Source organism: Macaca nemestrina, chromosome 4 (genome assembly GCF_043159975.1).
Source record: "Macaca nemestrina isolate mMacNem1 chromosome 4, mMacNem.hap1, whole genome shotgun sequence".
Taxonomy (NCBI): domain Eukaryota; kingdom Metazoa; phylum Chordata; class Mammalia; order Primates; family Cercopithecidae; genus Macaca; species Macaca nemestrina.
Window position 1 is genome coordinate 154445945 of NC_092128.1, and position 17323 is coordinate 154463267.

The following is a 17323-nucleotide window of genomic DNA, read 5'->3' on the forward strand; positions in this document are numbered from 1 at the left end:
TTAAAAAACAAAACCCAAACAGATCAAAACACTTTGTCTTAAACAATTCTTGGTTCAAAGAATTACGGTTCAAAAGTGCATAAAATCTAGAAAATAATTGTCATGAAAACACTTCTCATCAGAGCCTGTGGGAACCATCTAAATTCACAAGTTTAAATATTTATATCATTCAGCAAGCAAGCTTGTAAATATATGGATGAGACCTTCAACCCAAGAAGTCAGAGAACAAAAGGAAAATAAACCTTATTGAAACAAAAAGGTAGGAATTTGTAAAGATCAAAGCAGAAGTTAACAGGAAAGTGAAAAATGGTAGAAATAATAAATAAGTCCAAATACCTGTTATTTGAAATAAAACCAATAAAACATATGAATTATTCACAGTTCTAATAAAAAATTGATAGAAAGTATCACCATCCAAAATAAGAAACAAGACGAATTACCCGAGCTATTGACTGAAGAGGAGCTTGCCAGAGCGTTCGGGCATGCTGAGAATTCTGTGTCCTGACCTGGATGGTGGATACGAAGGTGTAGACGTGTGTAAAAAGCCATCAAGCTGTGCACATAAGATTGAGCACTTTACTGCGTGTAAATTATATATACCTCGATGGGAAAGAAAATAAAAGCAAAAATTAAAAAATTGAAAAGAATTATGAGTCTTATCTGAATTCTATAAAAAGAATTATGAATTATATCTCAATTCTATTTTAATAATAATCTGTAGGAAATGAATAACTTTTTAGGGGAATGTTATCTATCAATCCCAACTCCAGAAGAGAGAGAAATTTTAAACAGACCAATTATTGTAGAAAACCGTTGTCCCAACGTTGCCATGGCTGCTCTCCCCCACCGCAAAAGGAAAGAAACAGAAAATGCATCAGGCCAAGCCAGTTTCATGGGAAAATTCTACCAGGTTTGTGAAGTGCAGATACTTTGAACACTGTGTAAACCAGTTCAGACTGTGGGAAAAGGAGGGGAAGGCATTCTGGAAGTGAGTGTTGTATTGACACCAACAACTGTAAAGGCCTTACAAGCCTGTGTGTGTATGCATGTGGGCGTGCGTGTGCATGTCTGGGTGGGCGTGTGGGCGTGCGTGTGCACGTCTGGGTGGGCGTGTGTGCGTGTGTGTGCATGCGCACGCATGCATGCATCAGTGTCAGTGTTAACATGTCAGGAGTGAAACTCAGCAGGTTGAAATACACCATATGTAGTAGGGTTTATTCCAGGACCAGCCTGTCAGCTTGATTTTAAGGTATCAATTTATAAAACACCCTCTTCATATTTGCTGAAAAGGCATTTGACCAAATCCAACATTCAGCCTTGATTAAAAACTCTTAATAAAATAGGAATATATGGGTAATTTCTCAGCATGATAGGAAATACCTATTTGAAGCAAAAGATGACATGCTATAAATGAGAAAGTGCTGGCTTCGGCTCCAGTGAAGCCACAGGCCACCTAAGGATGTCCAGTATCACAACTGCGATTTAGTATTATTCTGGAGACACTAGTCATCCAAAGTAGACAAGCGAAAGAAACCCAAGGTTTCCATATTGCGAAGGAGGAGGAAAATTGGAAAATTGTCCCTCTTTGCTGCTGATAAGATTGTGTGTCAAGAGAATCAACTGAGAACTGCTGCTGTCGATCGGAATTTAGCCAAGGGGGCAGGAAACAAAAATTTAAAATCACGTATACAAAGATAAGTTAGAAAGTAGAAGAAAAGGCCAGGCGCGGCGGCTCACACCTGTAATCCCAGCACTTTGGGAGGCTGAGGCAGGTGGATCACTTGCGGTCAGGAGTTCAAGACCAGCCTCACCAACATGGTGAAACCCCATCTCTACTAAAAATACAAAAATTAGCCGGGTGTGGTGGCATGCACCTGTAATCCCAGCAACTTGGGAGGCTGAGGCAGGAGAATTGCTTGAACCCAGGAGCTGCAGTGAGCCGAGATGACACCACTGCGCTGGAGCCTGGGCGACAGAGCTACTCTGTCTCAAAATATATATATACACACACATATATATATTTATATGTATATATATAGTGAAAAAAGCAAAGTACCAAATAAAGTGTAGAACATCTTACCATTTTTATTAAAATAAAGTGTGGTGGGAGGAAGAACATAGACATGTTGCTGGCTTGCACACCAGCAGCCTCTGGAAGGAACATATGCTCAAACCTCAGAACGTTGGTTGGCTGAGAGTCGGGGGCCTGGGGTGCTGGGGTTGGAAGTTGGGGAGAGGCTGCTCAGGGCATGGGCTTCTGTGTTTGTTGTCTGAACCGTGGGTCTTTCTTGTTAATGGACACATAATTGTACATATTTATGGGGTACATAGTGATGTTTCAGTACATGTAATGTATGGTGATTAGATCAGGGCAATTAGCATATCCTGCCCCCTTGCACGCTATGCACACACCCCCTCCCCGTGCCCTTTTTCCCAGGCTCCTCTGGCCCCCAGCCCAGGGGGTGTTATCGCCCTCGAATCATCCCACCTGGGTGTCTGGCAGGCTTTGCAGCCCCACTGCTGGGGGCCTCTGGCTGCCCTCGTACCTGCTGGCGCCTCCCTTCCCCTCCCTGAGGCCACACTGCCCTATCTCCTCCTTTCATGGTGGGGTGAGCCAGGCTTTGGAGTGGGTTAGGACTGGCGGGAACAAGGTTCTGACTTGGGCCAGGGGCAGGATTTACCTCCCTGAGCCCATCGGATCCTGTCCGTGAGACACCCCAGGAGTGGTGAGGGGCGTCTCTGGGTGGGCCTCCCTTAGCACCCCCAGAGCCTGGAGCTGGTGCCCACGTAGCCCCTCAGCCTGCGCCAGCCTGCCTGACCAGGCCCCATCTGTGCCCTGCTCTTCCTTGAACCTGCAGTCGGTTCTGGCTCCTGGCCTCCCCACCGTCTGCTGCCCCCAGCGCCTCCCACCCCAGGTGTGTAGGGGCAGGTTAGAATCCACACTCCTGGCCAGATGCGACAGCTCACACCTGTAATCCCAGCACTTTGGGAGGCCAAGGCGGGTGAATCACCTGAGGTCGGAGTTCGAGACCAGCCTGGGGAACACAGTGATACCCCATCTCTACTAAAATACAAAAAATGAGCCAGGCGTGGCAGCATGCACCTGTAGTCCCGGCTACTCGGGAGGCTGAGGCAGAAGAATCGCTTGAACCTGCGAGGTGGAAGTTGCAATGAGCCGAGATTGTGCCACTGCACTCCAGCCTGGGCGACAGAGCGAGACTCCGTCTCTTAAAAAAAAAAAAAAAAAGAAGAATCCAGGCTCCCTCCAGGGCGATGCAGCATCTCACGCTGTTCTATGGAAGAACTGGAAGTAGCAGAATAAATGATGGCTGGTGGCTGTTAAACCAAACTGACGGCAGCGTTGAAGTGTGCTCTCTCCCCAGCTGTGTGTCCCCTCCCCCAGAGACTCTCACATCTGCCCCACACACACCACCGGGAGCCTATGCATCTGTTGCTACTCAGGAGACACAAGTGAGAGAACTTGAGTTTGCAAAGTTAGAGTGCTGTATGGCCTGGCAGCTTCAGGCTTCCGGGAAAGAGGTCTCCCCCAGCTCCCGGCCCAGGGCGGGGGTGCTGCCAGGGGCGGTCTCAGGGGCCTGGGCGGGGGTTCCCCACACACCTGGGTGCACTTACGTTGGCTAACCCTCTGTCCTTTGCTTTCTCCTAGCTGGAGATGGAGCTGAAGATGCTAAAGTCTCAGTCCAGTTCTGCCGAACAGAGCTTCCTGTTCTCCAGAGAGGAGGTGGACACCCTCAGGTATGTCCCCCAGAGAGGAGCAGACATGCCCAGGTATGTCCCCCAGAGAGGAGCGGACATGCCCATGTGTGTCCCCCAGAGAGGAGCAGACATGCCCAGGTGTGTCCCCCAGAGAGGAGCGGACATGCCCAGGTGTGTCCCGCGGGGGAGGAAGTGGACGTGCCCAGGTGTGTCCTGGGTGGGGGGAGGCGGATGTGCCCAGGTGTGTCCCGCGGGGGAGGAAGTGGACGTGCCCGGGTGTGTCCTGGGTGAGTGAGGCGGATGTGCTCAGGTGTGTCCTGCCGGGGGAGGGGAGGTGGGCACACTCATGGGTGTCCCCCAGGAAGGAAGTGCACATGCTCAGTCGTGTCCCCCAGCGGGGAGGTGCGCGTGCTCAGGCCTGTCCCCCAGCAGGAGGTGCGCGTGCTCAGGTGTGTCCCCCAGGAAGGAAGGGCACATGCTCAGGTGTGTCCCCAGCGGGGAGGTGCGCGTGCTCAGGTGTGCCCTCTCCAGAGGAGGGGAGTGCAGGAGACACGTCATGGCAGCCTCCTGTCCCCTCTCTCCAGCCTGTGGCCTTCTCTGTGTGCTCCCCCGTTGGTGGCTGGAGTGAAGTCCTGCTCCTCTGCTGCCTTCCTGGAAGGGCTTTTCTGTATAAGTCACATCCCATGCGCGTAGGTTCCTCTCTGCAGGGACGCTCATCTCTGCTGGTGTGGGCCTTTCTTCAGCAGCCCTTCTCCAGCCAGCGCTGACAGCGGGGTCCCCTCGGTGTCCCGACGCTCAGAAGGGAGCAGGTCCTCCATCACGGGGTGGTGCTGCAGCCGGGTCCGCAGCCACAGGGGCTGTGTGGCAGTGCTGTGCCAAGACGGCTGCCCCGGAGTGTGGTTCAGAGCAGAGCCCAGGCAGTGCGGCAGCCAGGCGTGTCCAGCAGCCCTCAGGCTGCGCTTCAGACATGCTGCCAGCTCTCTGCCACCGCCCTGTCCTGGGGCGCCCTCACCCCAGCTCCTGCTTGCACACCGCGTCCCTAGACCAGGGTCTGCAGGCTGGGCTGCTTTTCGAGAGCTCTCTTCCTCTCCCCCTGGCTTGTGGACCCATCAGGATCCTCAGGCAAGAGGTTTCCAGGGAGATGCAGGTGGAGCTCCTGGCTCTGCTTTAGTGACTGTGTTGGCACTGCCACTTCCAGTGTGGATTGAACGTGGCTGTGTGGCCACCCGAGTGTCCTGCTAGAATCCACTGTGGGAGGCAGTGACTGTGGGCACAGAGCGGGGTGTCCTGCTAGAATCCACTGTGGCAGGCAGTGACTGTGGGCACAGGGTGGGGTGTCCTGCTAGAACCCACTGTGGGAGGCAGTGACTGTGGGCACAGGGTGGGGTGGCAGGACGCCATGGCTTTCCTGCACTGGCCACTCCTCTGCTCTGAGTGTCTGCAGCAGGCCAGGCCCTGGGCATCCAGGGTTTCTCCTGGTCATCAGAGGAACTGAGAAGAGGGGACTGAGACAGTTCTAGGGGACATCAAATGGCCCTGCAGTGAGATGGGGGTGGCGGTGGGGAGAGGATGCCCTTCCCTGGCCACACAGCTTTGGTGTGTGGGCCCCTGGGCCCCCCGCGACAGCAGCCTCTGCTTCGTCACACCCTGGGGTTCTGGTGTTCACCCGTGGATGGCCCCCTTTCTCAGCGTTGCTGAGAGTAAAGCAGGAAAAGGGATGCCTTTAGTCTGGCCCAGGAAGTGCTCTGCACATGGCAGCTGCGATACTGACCCAGGCCCAGGAAGTGCTCCGCACATGGCAGCTGCGATGCTGACCCAGGCCCAGGAAGTACTCTGCACGTGGCAGCTGTGATGCCTTTTAGATTCAAGGTTCCTCCAGCATCTCTGAAGCATTCCTCACGCATGGGCTGTGCCGTACACATCGCCCTCTCTGGGACCCGCCGGAGTCTGAGCGGTTTGGTTTCCATCCATTCAGCCGTTCAGTGTTCAGATACTGAGTGTGTGTCGTGGGCGTCTCTAGGGCCGAGCACGAGGCTGATGGAGTGGTGAGTGGGCACTGATGTACTCTCCGTCTTCATCAGCATCTCCTTGTCTTAGAGACCTGGGGGCCATTCTTCACCTAGAGGCTCTGTCGTTACAGCCTGTGAGGTGCACGTGGTCCTGCGACAGTGGGTGTCTCCCCTAGCAAGTGCGTCTGCGCGCGGTGTTCGGATTGATGGCGGTGGGGGATGGGGGGTGTGTGTGAGCGTGGGTGTGGTGTGGGGGGAGCTGGAGACTGGGCGGGGGCCGTGGTGAGTGTGCAGTCTCTTTCCTAGGAGCGATGGGAGGCACTGGAGGCCTTCAAGGGGAAGAGTGTGGCTGGAGAAAGCACTGGTTGCCGGGCCTGGGGAGGGGGAGGAGAGTGGCAGAGGGGCAGCCCCGCCACCTGCTCGCCAAGCATCAGTGCTGGGAGCCCCTCCGAAGCTGGAGTTGGCTTTTCCTGTGCAGAGGTGAACAACACATGCCTCCCACACACACCCTGACTTGCAGGAGTAGCCCTGCCTGGGGAGAAAGACCCTTGCCACACCGAGCAGCAGGCCTGGGGGCCGCAGAGAGGGGATGGTGTGTAGCGAGACAGAAGGAATGGCTCAGAAGGGAAGCCCAGGCGGGTCAGTAGCTCACCAAGGCCAAGGCTGGATGAGGTGCCGGACAGGCTTTGATGTGTGTCTGCTGTGAGAGGGGGAGCTGGGACCAGCAGCAGAGGCCGCGCCTTGTCATCATGGAGAAGGGCCTCTGCGGGTGCAGGGGGAGAGGCCGTGCATAGCAGCGCGTCGGGAAGTGCTGGGCTGGTGTGGCCAGTGCCTGACCCTGCAAGGTCCTGAATGCCATGCAAGGCAGGGCGGTCTCCAACGCTGTGCTCCAGGCCCCAGGAGCCACGTGGGAGGTGGTGGAGTAGGTACTTAAATTTGGGGAGTTGCGTCAGTGGCTTCCAGCATCCGTGGAGGTTGCAGGAAGGTCAGTGTGCCCCGGCCCGTGGCTGCCCACGCAGGAGCGCACATCGCGCCGCACGGCTCCCCGCTCTCGGAGACGGCGCTCTGCTTTCTGCTGCGCCTTTTGGCACCTAGAGCCTCTCGTTCTGCAGTTGATGGGAGCATGGCCAGGCGGGCGTCAGATTTGTGTGGGCTGGTATGCTTGGGGTTTGTTTATTTTCACAATGTAAGAAAAGGCCTTTATCATTGATATCTTTTACATCAAGGTCAAAGCTTGTCGTCCCCACTGTTTTGTTTGGAGAAAGCAGCGATGGAAAGAAGGGCCTCTGTGGCTAACTCATGGGAACTGGGGACACGCCGGCAGGTCGCCCTCAGCTCTCAGCACGGCCTTCTCCCAGGAGCAGCAGCCAAGAGCCTGGGGCTGGGCCTATGGCAGGCACCGTCCACCCTTCCCGGCCCGCCAGGCCTCGTAGCTCCATTTGGGAAGTCCCCCTTCAGGCCACGCAGCAGCCGTGGTCAGGATTTGGGAGCCAGTGGATCTGCTGGATGGACCTGGGAGAGGGCCTTGGAGTGTGCAGTGACAGGGAAGCCAGGTGACATGGTCCTTTTTGTGACAGACTCAATCAGGCCCAGCGGTGGGAGCCCGTGGAGCCCGGGCTGCCTCCCTGAGCTTCTCGGGAGAGAGGTGGCTCGGCGGAGCGTGCAGGTGAGGCCTCCCGCCCAACCGGGGCACAGGCCAGGCTATTTTTCTCTGTGTACTAAGCACACGTCCTTCCAAGCTTTCTCTTCCAGAGCTCCTCCTTCCTGGGGTGTCCCTGCCCCTCCTGGCAGGGTGGCCTTCTGCCCCACTCCACCCCGTCCTCGACCTCGGCGGTTGCAGTGTTCTCAGGGTTGCGTTGCCGAACCTCAGTTTCCTGTTGTGGCTGCAGTGGGATCGGTGCGTCTCTGGGAAGCATCCGTATTTGCAGCTCACCGTCGTCCTGAGTGAGGGCACGTGTGTCACGGCTTGTGCTTAGTTTTCCTGGGACCACCACAGGCAGCCCTTCTGGCTTGTGGGTGGGACAACAGGGGCCCTGGCGAGCTGCAGACTCCGCCCCTGAGGAGAGTGTCTCGGATGCCGGGCACACGTGGCTACCCCACTCCCCAGGGAGGAGACGTTAGTGTTGAGGCCAGAGGCCTCCCTGTCATCTTGCTCTCCGTGCAGCTCTCGAGGGCTGGGCAGCCGGTGAGGAGATGAGAAAGGCTTCCCGCCTTGGATGAAACCCATTTCTCCTTTTAATCTGCCTCCTCCTCTTGAGTGTGAAGTGCTTTTCCTGCAAGCCTTTCATGAAACATGCAGGGGGGCATTTTCTGAAGTGGTTGGTTCAGGGGAAGACATGGCAGACACCCGTGGCTCTGCCGCACCCCCCCACCCACCCCAGCCCTGTGCAGCCCCTCTGCCCTCAGCAACCATGGGCGGCCAGTAGAGGAGCCCAGTGGGCACCAGGGATGGTGCAGCCCCCCACCCCCCTCTGACTGCCTAGGAGGACCAGGGATGGTTCTCACACACACGCGCACTGCCACACGTATGTGCGCCTGCTCTTGCCCACGTGCACACTCACATTTTCACATCCATCCGTTTGTTGTATGTGAATGACATGTATCACATTGCATCGTTTTTCAACACAGACGCTAGAGAGGGTGTCAGTGGGGATTTTTAAGAGGCAGCAGTTGAGGAGCCCTCTCAACCGGAACAAATCTGAGCTCATCCTCTCTGCTGTCACATAGCAGGTCTAGCAAATCCTGAATGTTGCCTGTGGATTTAGCAACTGGTTAGACGCTCGCTAATTCCAGAGGCTCGCCTGTCTGTGCCAGCGCCTGCTAGTCACACTCCAGCCTTCGCTTCCTGGCCGTGCGATGCCTTCTGGGTCCTGGGAGGTGCTGGGGGCCCTGGAGATGCCGGCCTGCCTCAGGGGACGCGAGGTGACCTGTGACCCCACTCATCTGAGGTCCCCAGTCCTCAGGACGCTCTGTGATCTCCACTCATACCCCAGGGACCCAGTGCCCAGGCCCGCGTCCTTTCCAGAGAGGGCCAGGTGCTAGACTTTCAGTGTTCTTTTGTAGAAATTATCATCTGTCATCCAACAAATCTCCATTAAACACAGCTGCTCTAAGTCCGCTCCTGAAGCCACGTAGAGGTAACCAGAAAGACAGTCACTGCCTGCCAAGCTTCCAGGGCAGTGGGTTGATCTTTGAGCTCACCGTGCCCAGCCCAGGCCACCAGGGAGCGTTCAGTCTGGGAAAGTGGAACTGGTTTTCCCTGGTTCTGTCCTGGTCTGCAGCTCTTGCCGCCCACTGTGGAGAACCTGCTGGCTGGGCCGGGTCTGGAGTACAGGTGATTGGTCCCATTGGAAGGGCAGCTGCGGCCGGAACGAGGCCACCCTCAGAAGCTGTGGTCCCAGGTGGGAGAGCGTGGCCCCAAGGGGGCTGGTGATGAACTGCCCAGCCCATCAGGAGCCCAGGGCGGGACTTTGGGAGCCTTTGTGGCCTCATTCTGCCTCCCACAAGCAGCTTCACAAGGTCCCACAAGGCTGGCGAGCCGCCTCCACCTGGCTGGGCAGCGCTGTCAGCAGGCCCATGACCACCAGAGCTGCCCCCACCCACTGCCTGGCTGCCAGTAGTGACAGCGGCCCCTGTGCCTGGTCTCTGCAGGTGGGGCCAGTGACCACAGCCAGTGAAGGCAGGTGTGCTGCTGGGGTCCGGCCTGCAGCTTGGGTCCTGTGCCCCGGACCTGCTTCTTCCTCTCCGAAAGCCTGCTCACCTCCCCCTGGTCTCCAGCATCCTCAGGTTGCCCACATGCTCTGACCGGAGCCTGCTCTGTGCGCTGCTCTGGGCACTCCGGGCCTTTCCTTCTAGCGTCTCCTGCCCTTCCGCTCTCGAGAGCTTTCTTGGCTCTGTTCACTGATTATTTCCTCTCCCCTGTTTTCTGTGTCTTCTTTCTGAAACTGTTATTTGGATGTTGGATTTTCAAATAGTTTTTTCTCTTTTAAATCTTTTTGATCTTATTTTCCTTCTTTTTGTTCTGCCTTCTGTATTTTCTCAGCTTTGTTAGCCTGTTCTTGTTTTATTTGTTGCTGTACTCTTCATTTCCTGAGAGTCGGTTTCTGTTCTCTGAGGATTCCTGCATCAATGGAACATCCTGTCGGTGTTCGCGGGGGCAGTGGGGTCACTGTGTCTTTGATGTTAATAATGGTGCTTTTTAGAGTTTTCTTCTCCGGGTGAACCCTGTTCTTTGTTGCTCTCAGTTGCCGTGTTTCTGCCAGCGCTGGACCTTCCCCTTTTTTACTGGATGATTTCCTTAAGTGTTTGGTGGTCCCAGCTGCCTGTGCCAGGGTGCGTTTGCCTTGTGCTTCTCCGCGGAATCCGCCTGGGCCTTCCACTGGGGAGCCCTCGGAAGGGGCCTCTGGTCTTTCCTCTCAGCCTGGGTGACTCTGGTGGGGGTGCCTGTGCTGCCAGCTCCTGGGGGCTGAGCAGGGAAGCGTGCCACCAATGCAGGACTCCTCTTTTGGTGGGGCACCCTGCCCGTGCCTTACCTAAGGGCCTGTCTCAGCCTGGAGATCTTACGCAGAATGTGCAGAGTGACATGCAGGCTCCTGCCCTTCACTCCCAGAAGCAGAAGCCAGCAGAGTGGCCTGTCCCCACCCAGCGGCATCAGCATGGCCCCTCGGGGAGCGGGTCTCCTGCCCCAGCCTGCGGCAGCTGGCACTGCTCCCGTGTCTGTGCTGGGCAGGGTCAGCAGGGCTGATGGCAGGGACCTTAGTGCCACTCGGCAGAGGCAGGCCCAGCTCTGGCTCTCTGGTCCAGTAGTGTTGCAGTGCCCAGCAGGGACCGGAGCCTCCACCCCACCCGGCACCAACGAGGCAGAGCAGGATGTAGGGGGTGGTCTTCAACCCCCAGGACCCCATGTCAGAGGCTCAGCAGGGCCTCCCCTGCACCCTGCAGCAGGGAGTCTGGGGGCTGCCTTTCATGCCTCCTTCCATGGTGTTGGCAAGACAGGCAGAGGCCCAGCTCGCACCTGCCTGTCTGTGGCCCTCGTGTGCCGGGTACACATTCCCGCTCTGGGGTGAGCTCACACGCGCCTGTCTGCGGCCCTCATGAGCAGGTGCACATTCCCTGCTCTAGGGGCCCAGCTTGTACCCGCCTATCCGTGGCCCTCATGAGCAGCCACATGTCCACACTCTGCGTGTGCCAGGATGGTGTCCACCAGGCCTGTGCAGTGGCAGAACTCCCACTCTGCCCCCAGCTCTGGCACTCCTAGATGTATACGAGTCAAACAACAGTTTCAAAACCCAGGATGCAGAAGTGGCTGGGATGAACAGAGAATTGGGCAGATCTACATTTACAGTTGAGAACTCACACCTCACCCTCCGCGACTGATGGCACTGAGTGTCCCCATCAACCTGCAGGACCTCATCAGTGTTTGTGGAACGCCCTGTCCGAGAGCAGAGGACTGTTGCCTCTGCGTTCACCTCGGACAGTCATGACAGATCACATCACCAGTCATCAAAGAGACCCCAGTAAACTCAAAAGAATCGAATTCACTCAGACTGTGTGCTCTGAGTGTAATGAACCCAAACTAGATGTCAATAACAGAAGAACAACAGGGAAGTCTCTAAGCATTAGAAAATCAGCAACACACTGCATTGCCCGTGTTGGGGAGGAAGTCTCCCGGTACAAATAAGTATATGAGCAATCGTGGAAATACACACATCTGAAGAAGTGGGGTCCAGCCAGACCGGTGCTGAGAAGGAAGTACGTCACGCTCAGTGTTCCCGTTGGAAAAGAGGAACAGTCTCTAATTTATGTTCCTACCTCAAGAACCTGGAGAAGGGGGAGCAGAATAGCCCAGAACAAGCAGGCCGAAGGAAATAACAGTGAGCAAAAACCAATGAAATTGAAAAGAAAAAAAATAGAGAAAATTATTAAAACAATAAGCTGGGGCTTTTTTGAAAAAAAAATTCAATGAAATTGATAAACCTCTAGCGAATTTGACAAAAATAAAAAGACACCACCAAAATCATCAATATCAGCAATGAAATAGGGGCCACAGGCTCTGCTTAATGGCTACAGACTCTGTAGCCATTAAGCAGAGGGTGTTATGCCACAGACAACTTGAAGCAGCAGACTCCTCAACACCCACAAGCCATCAGACTCAGCCAAGATGAAATAGGTTATCCGAATTATCTTGTAAACTCTTTATAAAAAATTGAAGTCATAAAGATGAGAAGGATATCCCTAGGCCCAAATGGTTTCCCTAGAGAATTCTACCGACCAGTTAATAATTAAGATCAATTTGACAGATAAAATAGAAGAGATTGCCAGGGTTTAGGGGCGGGGGTGCGTGTGTGTACACAAGGACAGCGGGGCAAGCCTTCCGGTGTCAGGACAGGCCTGTGTCTGGACGGCGGTTGTGGGCGCACACATCCACATGTGTGACAGATCCCGTGGGCATAGACATGGAGGGAAGTGCCTGTGAGCTGGTGGCAGGCGAGCAGTCTCTGGATTGTACCTGCGTTAGTTTTCCTGTTTTTGATGTTGCTATTTCAGTTTGTTACCATCAAGGGAGACGGGGTAAGGAGGACACAGACCTCCTAGTACGTTTCTCACAAATAGCTGTGAATCTCTGACGAGGTCTTCATTCTGTTTCAAAGGTCTCCAGCCAGCCCTGCAGTTCCAGTGGTCCCTCCTCCCTGCTTCCAGAAGTCATTGCTGGGGTGGGCATCCCCAAAGCTGGGGAACTTGTGGTGTCAAAGTTTCTTGGCTGTTCCATTGCTGGCTCAGGATTCAGCATTTTTGGGGTCACTGGCCACTCGTCTATCTGGAAGCTTTCCAGCTTCCATTCTCAACGTTATTTGATGTTGTGTCTTCTTTTATTTTCTTTGTCTTCAGGTAAATGCCTCAAAAAATGTAAGCAAAATCTTTACCCTTGTTTTACCGGGATTTTGAGAGAGATTACACTTAAATGCACATGTTTAAGCCACCATCTTTAACTAAAGTCTTTGATGATTTTTCCTTATTTATTTATTTATTTATTTATTTATTTATTTATTTTAAGTGAAACACATTATTTGCATCCTGTTTCTCCACTATGTATTATAACATAAACACTTCCCCACGTTTTTATAGGTTTTTGTAAGTCTTAACGTATAGTTGATTAACCCCTTTTGGAGCTTGAGTGGTTTCGAGTTTTCACCTAGTGAGAACAAAGGTGAACTGTTGGCTATGTTTTGACTTCTGTGTGAGAGAATTCTGTGTGTCTGAAAAGACTGACTATAGCCTGTGGGAGCCTGGCTGCACTGAGAAATCCCATCGCTTGTGTTTCTTAGTGGTGACGGCAACAGCCCCCAGCAGCAGCAGTGGCCGGGATTGCAGTGAGAGGCAGCTGACGTTTGTGCAGGGCTCACTGTGGGCCCAGCACGGCACTGCATGCATCTCCACGCAGTCAAGTTCTAACTGCGAGCCTGAGAAGCGGTTTAAGGATATTTTCTGTATTGAGGTAGAACTGGCACACTGAAGGGCTCGCTGGCACTGCATGCATCTCCACGCGACTGAATTCTAACTGTGGGCGTGAGAAGGGGTTTAAGGGTATCTACTGTATTGAGACGCAACTCGCACACAATGGAAGGGACTCATTTAAACGTGAGTTCATGGTCAGCGAGTACCAAGGGCGGGCGGTGGTACCCTTATCCAGGGAGCAGGTCATAGAGGCTGCGTCATCTTCAGAGTTTTAAAACAATAATTAAAGCAAATAAAAGTGGATGTACTTCCTATCACCACATGCCTGCAGTTCTAAAGAATACCAGCAATAATCTACACCTGCACCACCATTCCCCGACCAGATGCCACGGGGTCACATTTCAACAAATGTGTGCACAAATGTGCAACCACCACAGTAAGATATAGGACATAGCCCAGCAGGTTTTAAAATTTTTTACTTTTAAAATTCTATAGTAGGCTGGGTGTGGTGGCTCACGCCTGTTATCTCAGCACTTTGAGAGGCCAAGGCAGGTGGATCACCTGAGGTCAGGAGTTGGAGACCAGCCTGGCCAACATGGCAAAACCCCGTCTCTACCAAAAATTGAAAACTTAGCTGGACGTGGTGGCGGGCGCCTGTAATCCCAGCTACTTGGGAGGCTGAGGCACGAGGATCACTTGAACCCAGGAGGCGGAGGTTGCAGCGAGCCGAGATCGTGCCACTACACTCCAGCCTGGGTAACTGAGACTGTCTCAAAAAAATAAATAAATAAAATAAAAAATAAAATTATATAGTAAAATTAACTTTTTTCATATAGGATACAGCTCTGTGAATTCTAATCACCCCATAATCAGAGTGCAAAATAATGTCATCACTTCCGGAATCCTCCATGGTCCCCATTTCCATTCACCCAGCCACACAGGGCCCTCTGGCAGCTGTGATCTCTGCTCCACCCTATGATCCAGCTTTTTCCAGCCAAACCCTACAACATGCAGTCTTTTGAGACTGGCTCCTTTCACTCAGCACAACGCCTTTGAGATCCATCCAAGTTGTTTGTGTATAAAAGTCAGTTCGTTTTTTACTTACGTAGCTTTCTCCTACATTTCGAGGTCAGGAGGTACGAGTGTCCACCGTGGTGGTGGTTCTTGAGGGGGGTTTGACTCTGCTGACAGGTAAATGGCGTGCAGTCGTCTTCTCCCTGACACAGATGACTTTACATTTATTTAGGTTTTCTTCCATTCCTTTTAGCAATGTCTGGCAGTTTTTAGGGTACAAATCTTATACCTCCTTGGGTAAATGCATTGCAAAGTGTTTTGTTCTTTTTGATGCTGTTATGAATGGAATTGTTTTCTTGATTTCCTTGTCAGATTGCTCATTGCTAGTACAGAGAAATACAACTGATCTTTTGTGTGTTGACTTTGTATCTGGCAACTTTGCTGATTTTGTTTATCGACTAGAACAGGTTTTCTGCAGCTTCTTCAGGGTTTTCTGTAGCCTGGCATCTGCAAAGAGAGAGAAGTGGTTTTACTTCTTCTTTTCCAATTTGGCTACAATTTATTTCTTTTTCTTGCCTAATTGCTCTGGCTATGTTGAATAGAAGCAGCGAAAGCAGATATTCTTGTCTTGTTCCTGATTTAGGGGAAAAGCTTTTAGTCTTTCACTATTGAGATGGACCTAGCTGTGGAGTTTTTTGTTTCTTTGTTTTTTGAGACAGAGTTTCACTCCATCACCCAGGCTGGAGTGCAATGGCACCATCTTGGCTCACTGCAACCTCTGCCTCCTGGGTTCAAGGGCATCCTGCCTCAGCCTCCCGAGTAGCTGGGATTACAATAATGCGCCACCATGCCCAGCTAATTTTTGTATTTTTAATACAGATGGGGTTTCACCACGTTGGCCAGGCCGGTCTTGAACTCCCGACCTCAGGTGATCCACTCGCCTCGGCCTCCCAAACTGCTGGGATGACAGGCGTGAGCCACTGCACCCAGCCAACAATTGACTTTTTGAAAAGATGGAATTGACACACCGTTTACCAGATTAAATAGGCAAGTTGTGGAAATTGGAGAGTTCTCATACCCCCTTCACCCGGTTTCTTGTGCTGTTGACGTCTCATGCTGCCATGGTGCTTGTCACCGGCGTGTGACTCTGGGCCTGTCTCCAGCCCTTGTTTGGATCCACCGGGCTTTCCTGCATGCTGCACCCAGGGCACATTTTAGTCGTCACATCTCTCCTGACGCTGGTCGGTGAGTGACAGTTTGTCTTTCCTCGTTTCTCCTGACCTCAGGACGTTTAGGTGTCCCTAGAACGCCCCCGAAGCGAGCTTGTGCGATGTGTTTCATTATTAACCTGAGATTGTGGTTTTCAGAAGGAACATCACAGACCGCAAGTCCTTTCTCACCACGTCCCGTCAGGGAGCCCCTGACATCCACGTGACAGCAGTGTTGACTTGACTGCTGGACTGAGGCGTTGCTGGTGGACCTGGCTGCTGGACTGAGGCACACTCTGCCGGGTGCCTTGTCCGCTAAGCTGTTTGCACTTTCTCCACTCTGTTCTTTGGAAGCGAATCCCTCTGTGCATAGGCGACGCTCCCCGTCTGGAGGGATGAGTTCTACACGTATGATGTGGAGTTTTGTGAGGGGAGATGTCTCCTCTTCCCCGTTTATTCACTTCTTCATTTATTGCCAGCAGTGTGGACTCAAGGGAGTTTGCCGCATGCTCTGTGTTCTAATCCGGTTCATGCACCGGGACTTGTTTCACTGCATGGTCTCCCTTCGGCCGGCTGCGCCCCGCTGTGCCCCGTCATTGGGTTTCCTGAGCCCTTCCTCACTCTCCGGCACCACAGGGTGCTCCAGGCTCACCTCGTGTCCTCTGCCTCAGCTTTCCAAGCAGCCATTTCTCCAGGGAGCCCTGAGCCTTCTCTCGGCAGGACAGTCCTGAGCTGCCCAGGTCAGGGTCTAGGTGTGCCTGTGGCTCCTGGGACGGTGCTGCTTCTACACCTTCCTGCCAGCTGCCTTTCCTGTAGTGTTTGCCTGCTGTAAATATTTCTGTCCTTTTACTTACAGCCTACCTGTGCCCGTTCTTTGAGTTTCTGTATACATCACGTCATCAGGTCCGTTTCTAAACCATCATGGCAATCTCTGTCTTCTCATTGCTACCATTTTATTATTTATTTTATCTGTCTCCTCCATTTTTGTTTTTCCTTTTCATGCTTCCTGCTTTCTGTTGAGTTACTTGAGTGGTTTTTAGTATTTCATTTTAATTTAGCGCATGGGCATGTGACTGTATTTCTCAGTTTGATGTTTTGAGTATTTGCTCTTGGAATTAGAATACTTATCCCACTTGAAGTCACACCCGGAAGCCCCTCCCGGCAGGTCCCTTGCCCTCTCCCTTCCTGCCGTCCCTCCACCGACATGGAAATGCCACAGGTTTTGTTTTCAGTCATGCAGTGTTTTGAAGAGGGCAGTAGAAGATCTGGGTATTATCTGTAAGCCCAGAAAGCTGCCGTCTGTTCTCCCTTCATTGTCAGCGCTCCAGGTATCCTTCATGTCCTCTTTCCTTCTGAAGGATTTCCGGCGGCCACTCGTGGAGAGCAGGTGGCTACGATTCCCTCGGGGTGGGTCCATCTTTCTTCCTCTCGTGTTCCTGAAGCAGCTCTGCCCTGTGCGCGCAGCGCGGCCCGCGGCCCTCACCTCGCAGCACGCCATGAGTGCGGCATTCCTACTGCTCGCCGCGGTTCCTGCCTGGGGAGAGATTTGCAGACGCTCGAATCACTGTTCCCTTTGAGTTCATACAGATTTTTACTGTTTTCAAAATTTTTTTGCCTTCAGTTTTCAGCAGTTTCATTTGGACGTGTCTGGGTGTGGATTTCTTTGAGTTTATTCTGTTTGGAGTTTGCTCAGCTTCTTGAATCCATAGGTTTTTTTGGGGGGTTTTTTTTTTTTTGCCAAATTTGGGATTTTTTAGCCATTTATTTCCTTAAATACTTTTTCAGCACTTCACTTTTCTGTGAATTTGCTGAGACCTTTGGGCTTCCGTGTGCTGCGAGAGCGTGCACACTTGTCTGCGTGGGCCGTCTTGCGGCCCCTCTCCACCGCACCTCCCAGATGATCCAGCCCTGTCTCCTCGG

At 53.0% G+C, this 17323-nt stretch overlaps 1 protein-coding gene across 18 annotated transcripts in view; it reads left to right on the forward strand.

The window, feature by feature from the left end:
• The window catches only part of LOC105483405 (mitotic arrest deficient 1 like 1), a 419765-nt gene that overhangs the window by 251261 nt on the left and 151181 nt on the right, over nt 1-17323 (forward strand). For 14 of the 18 annotated variants that reach the window (XM_011744271.2, XM_071095438.1, XM_011744266.2 and 11 more), the window contains one exon: nt 3668-3789. In XM_011744271.2, the coding sequence (XP_011742573.2) occupies nt 3668-3789 (122 nt within the window). The remainder of the gene's footprint in view (nt 1-3667; nt 3790-17323) is intronic. The other 4 variants (XM_011744269.2, XM_011744268.2, XM_011744270.2 and 1 more) reach the window with 1 other exon arrangement.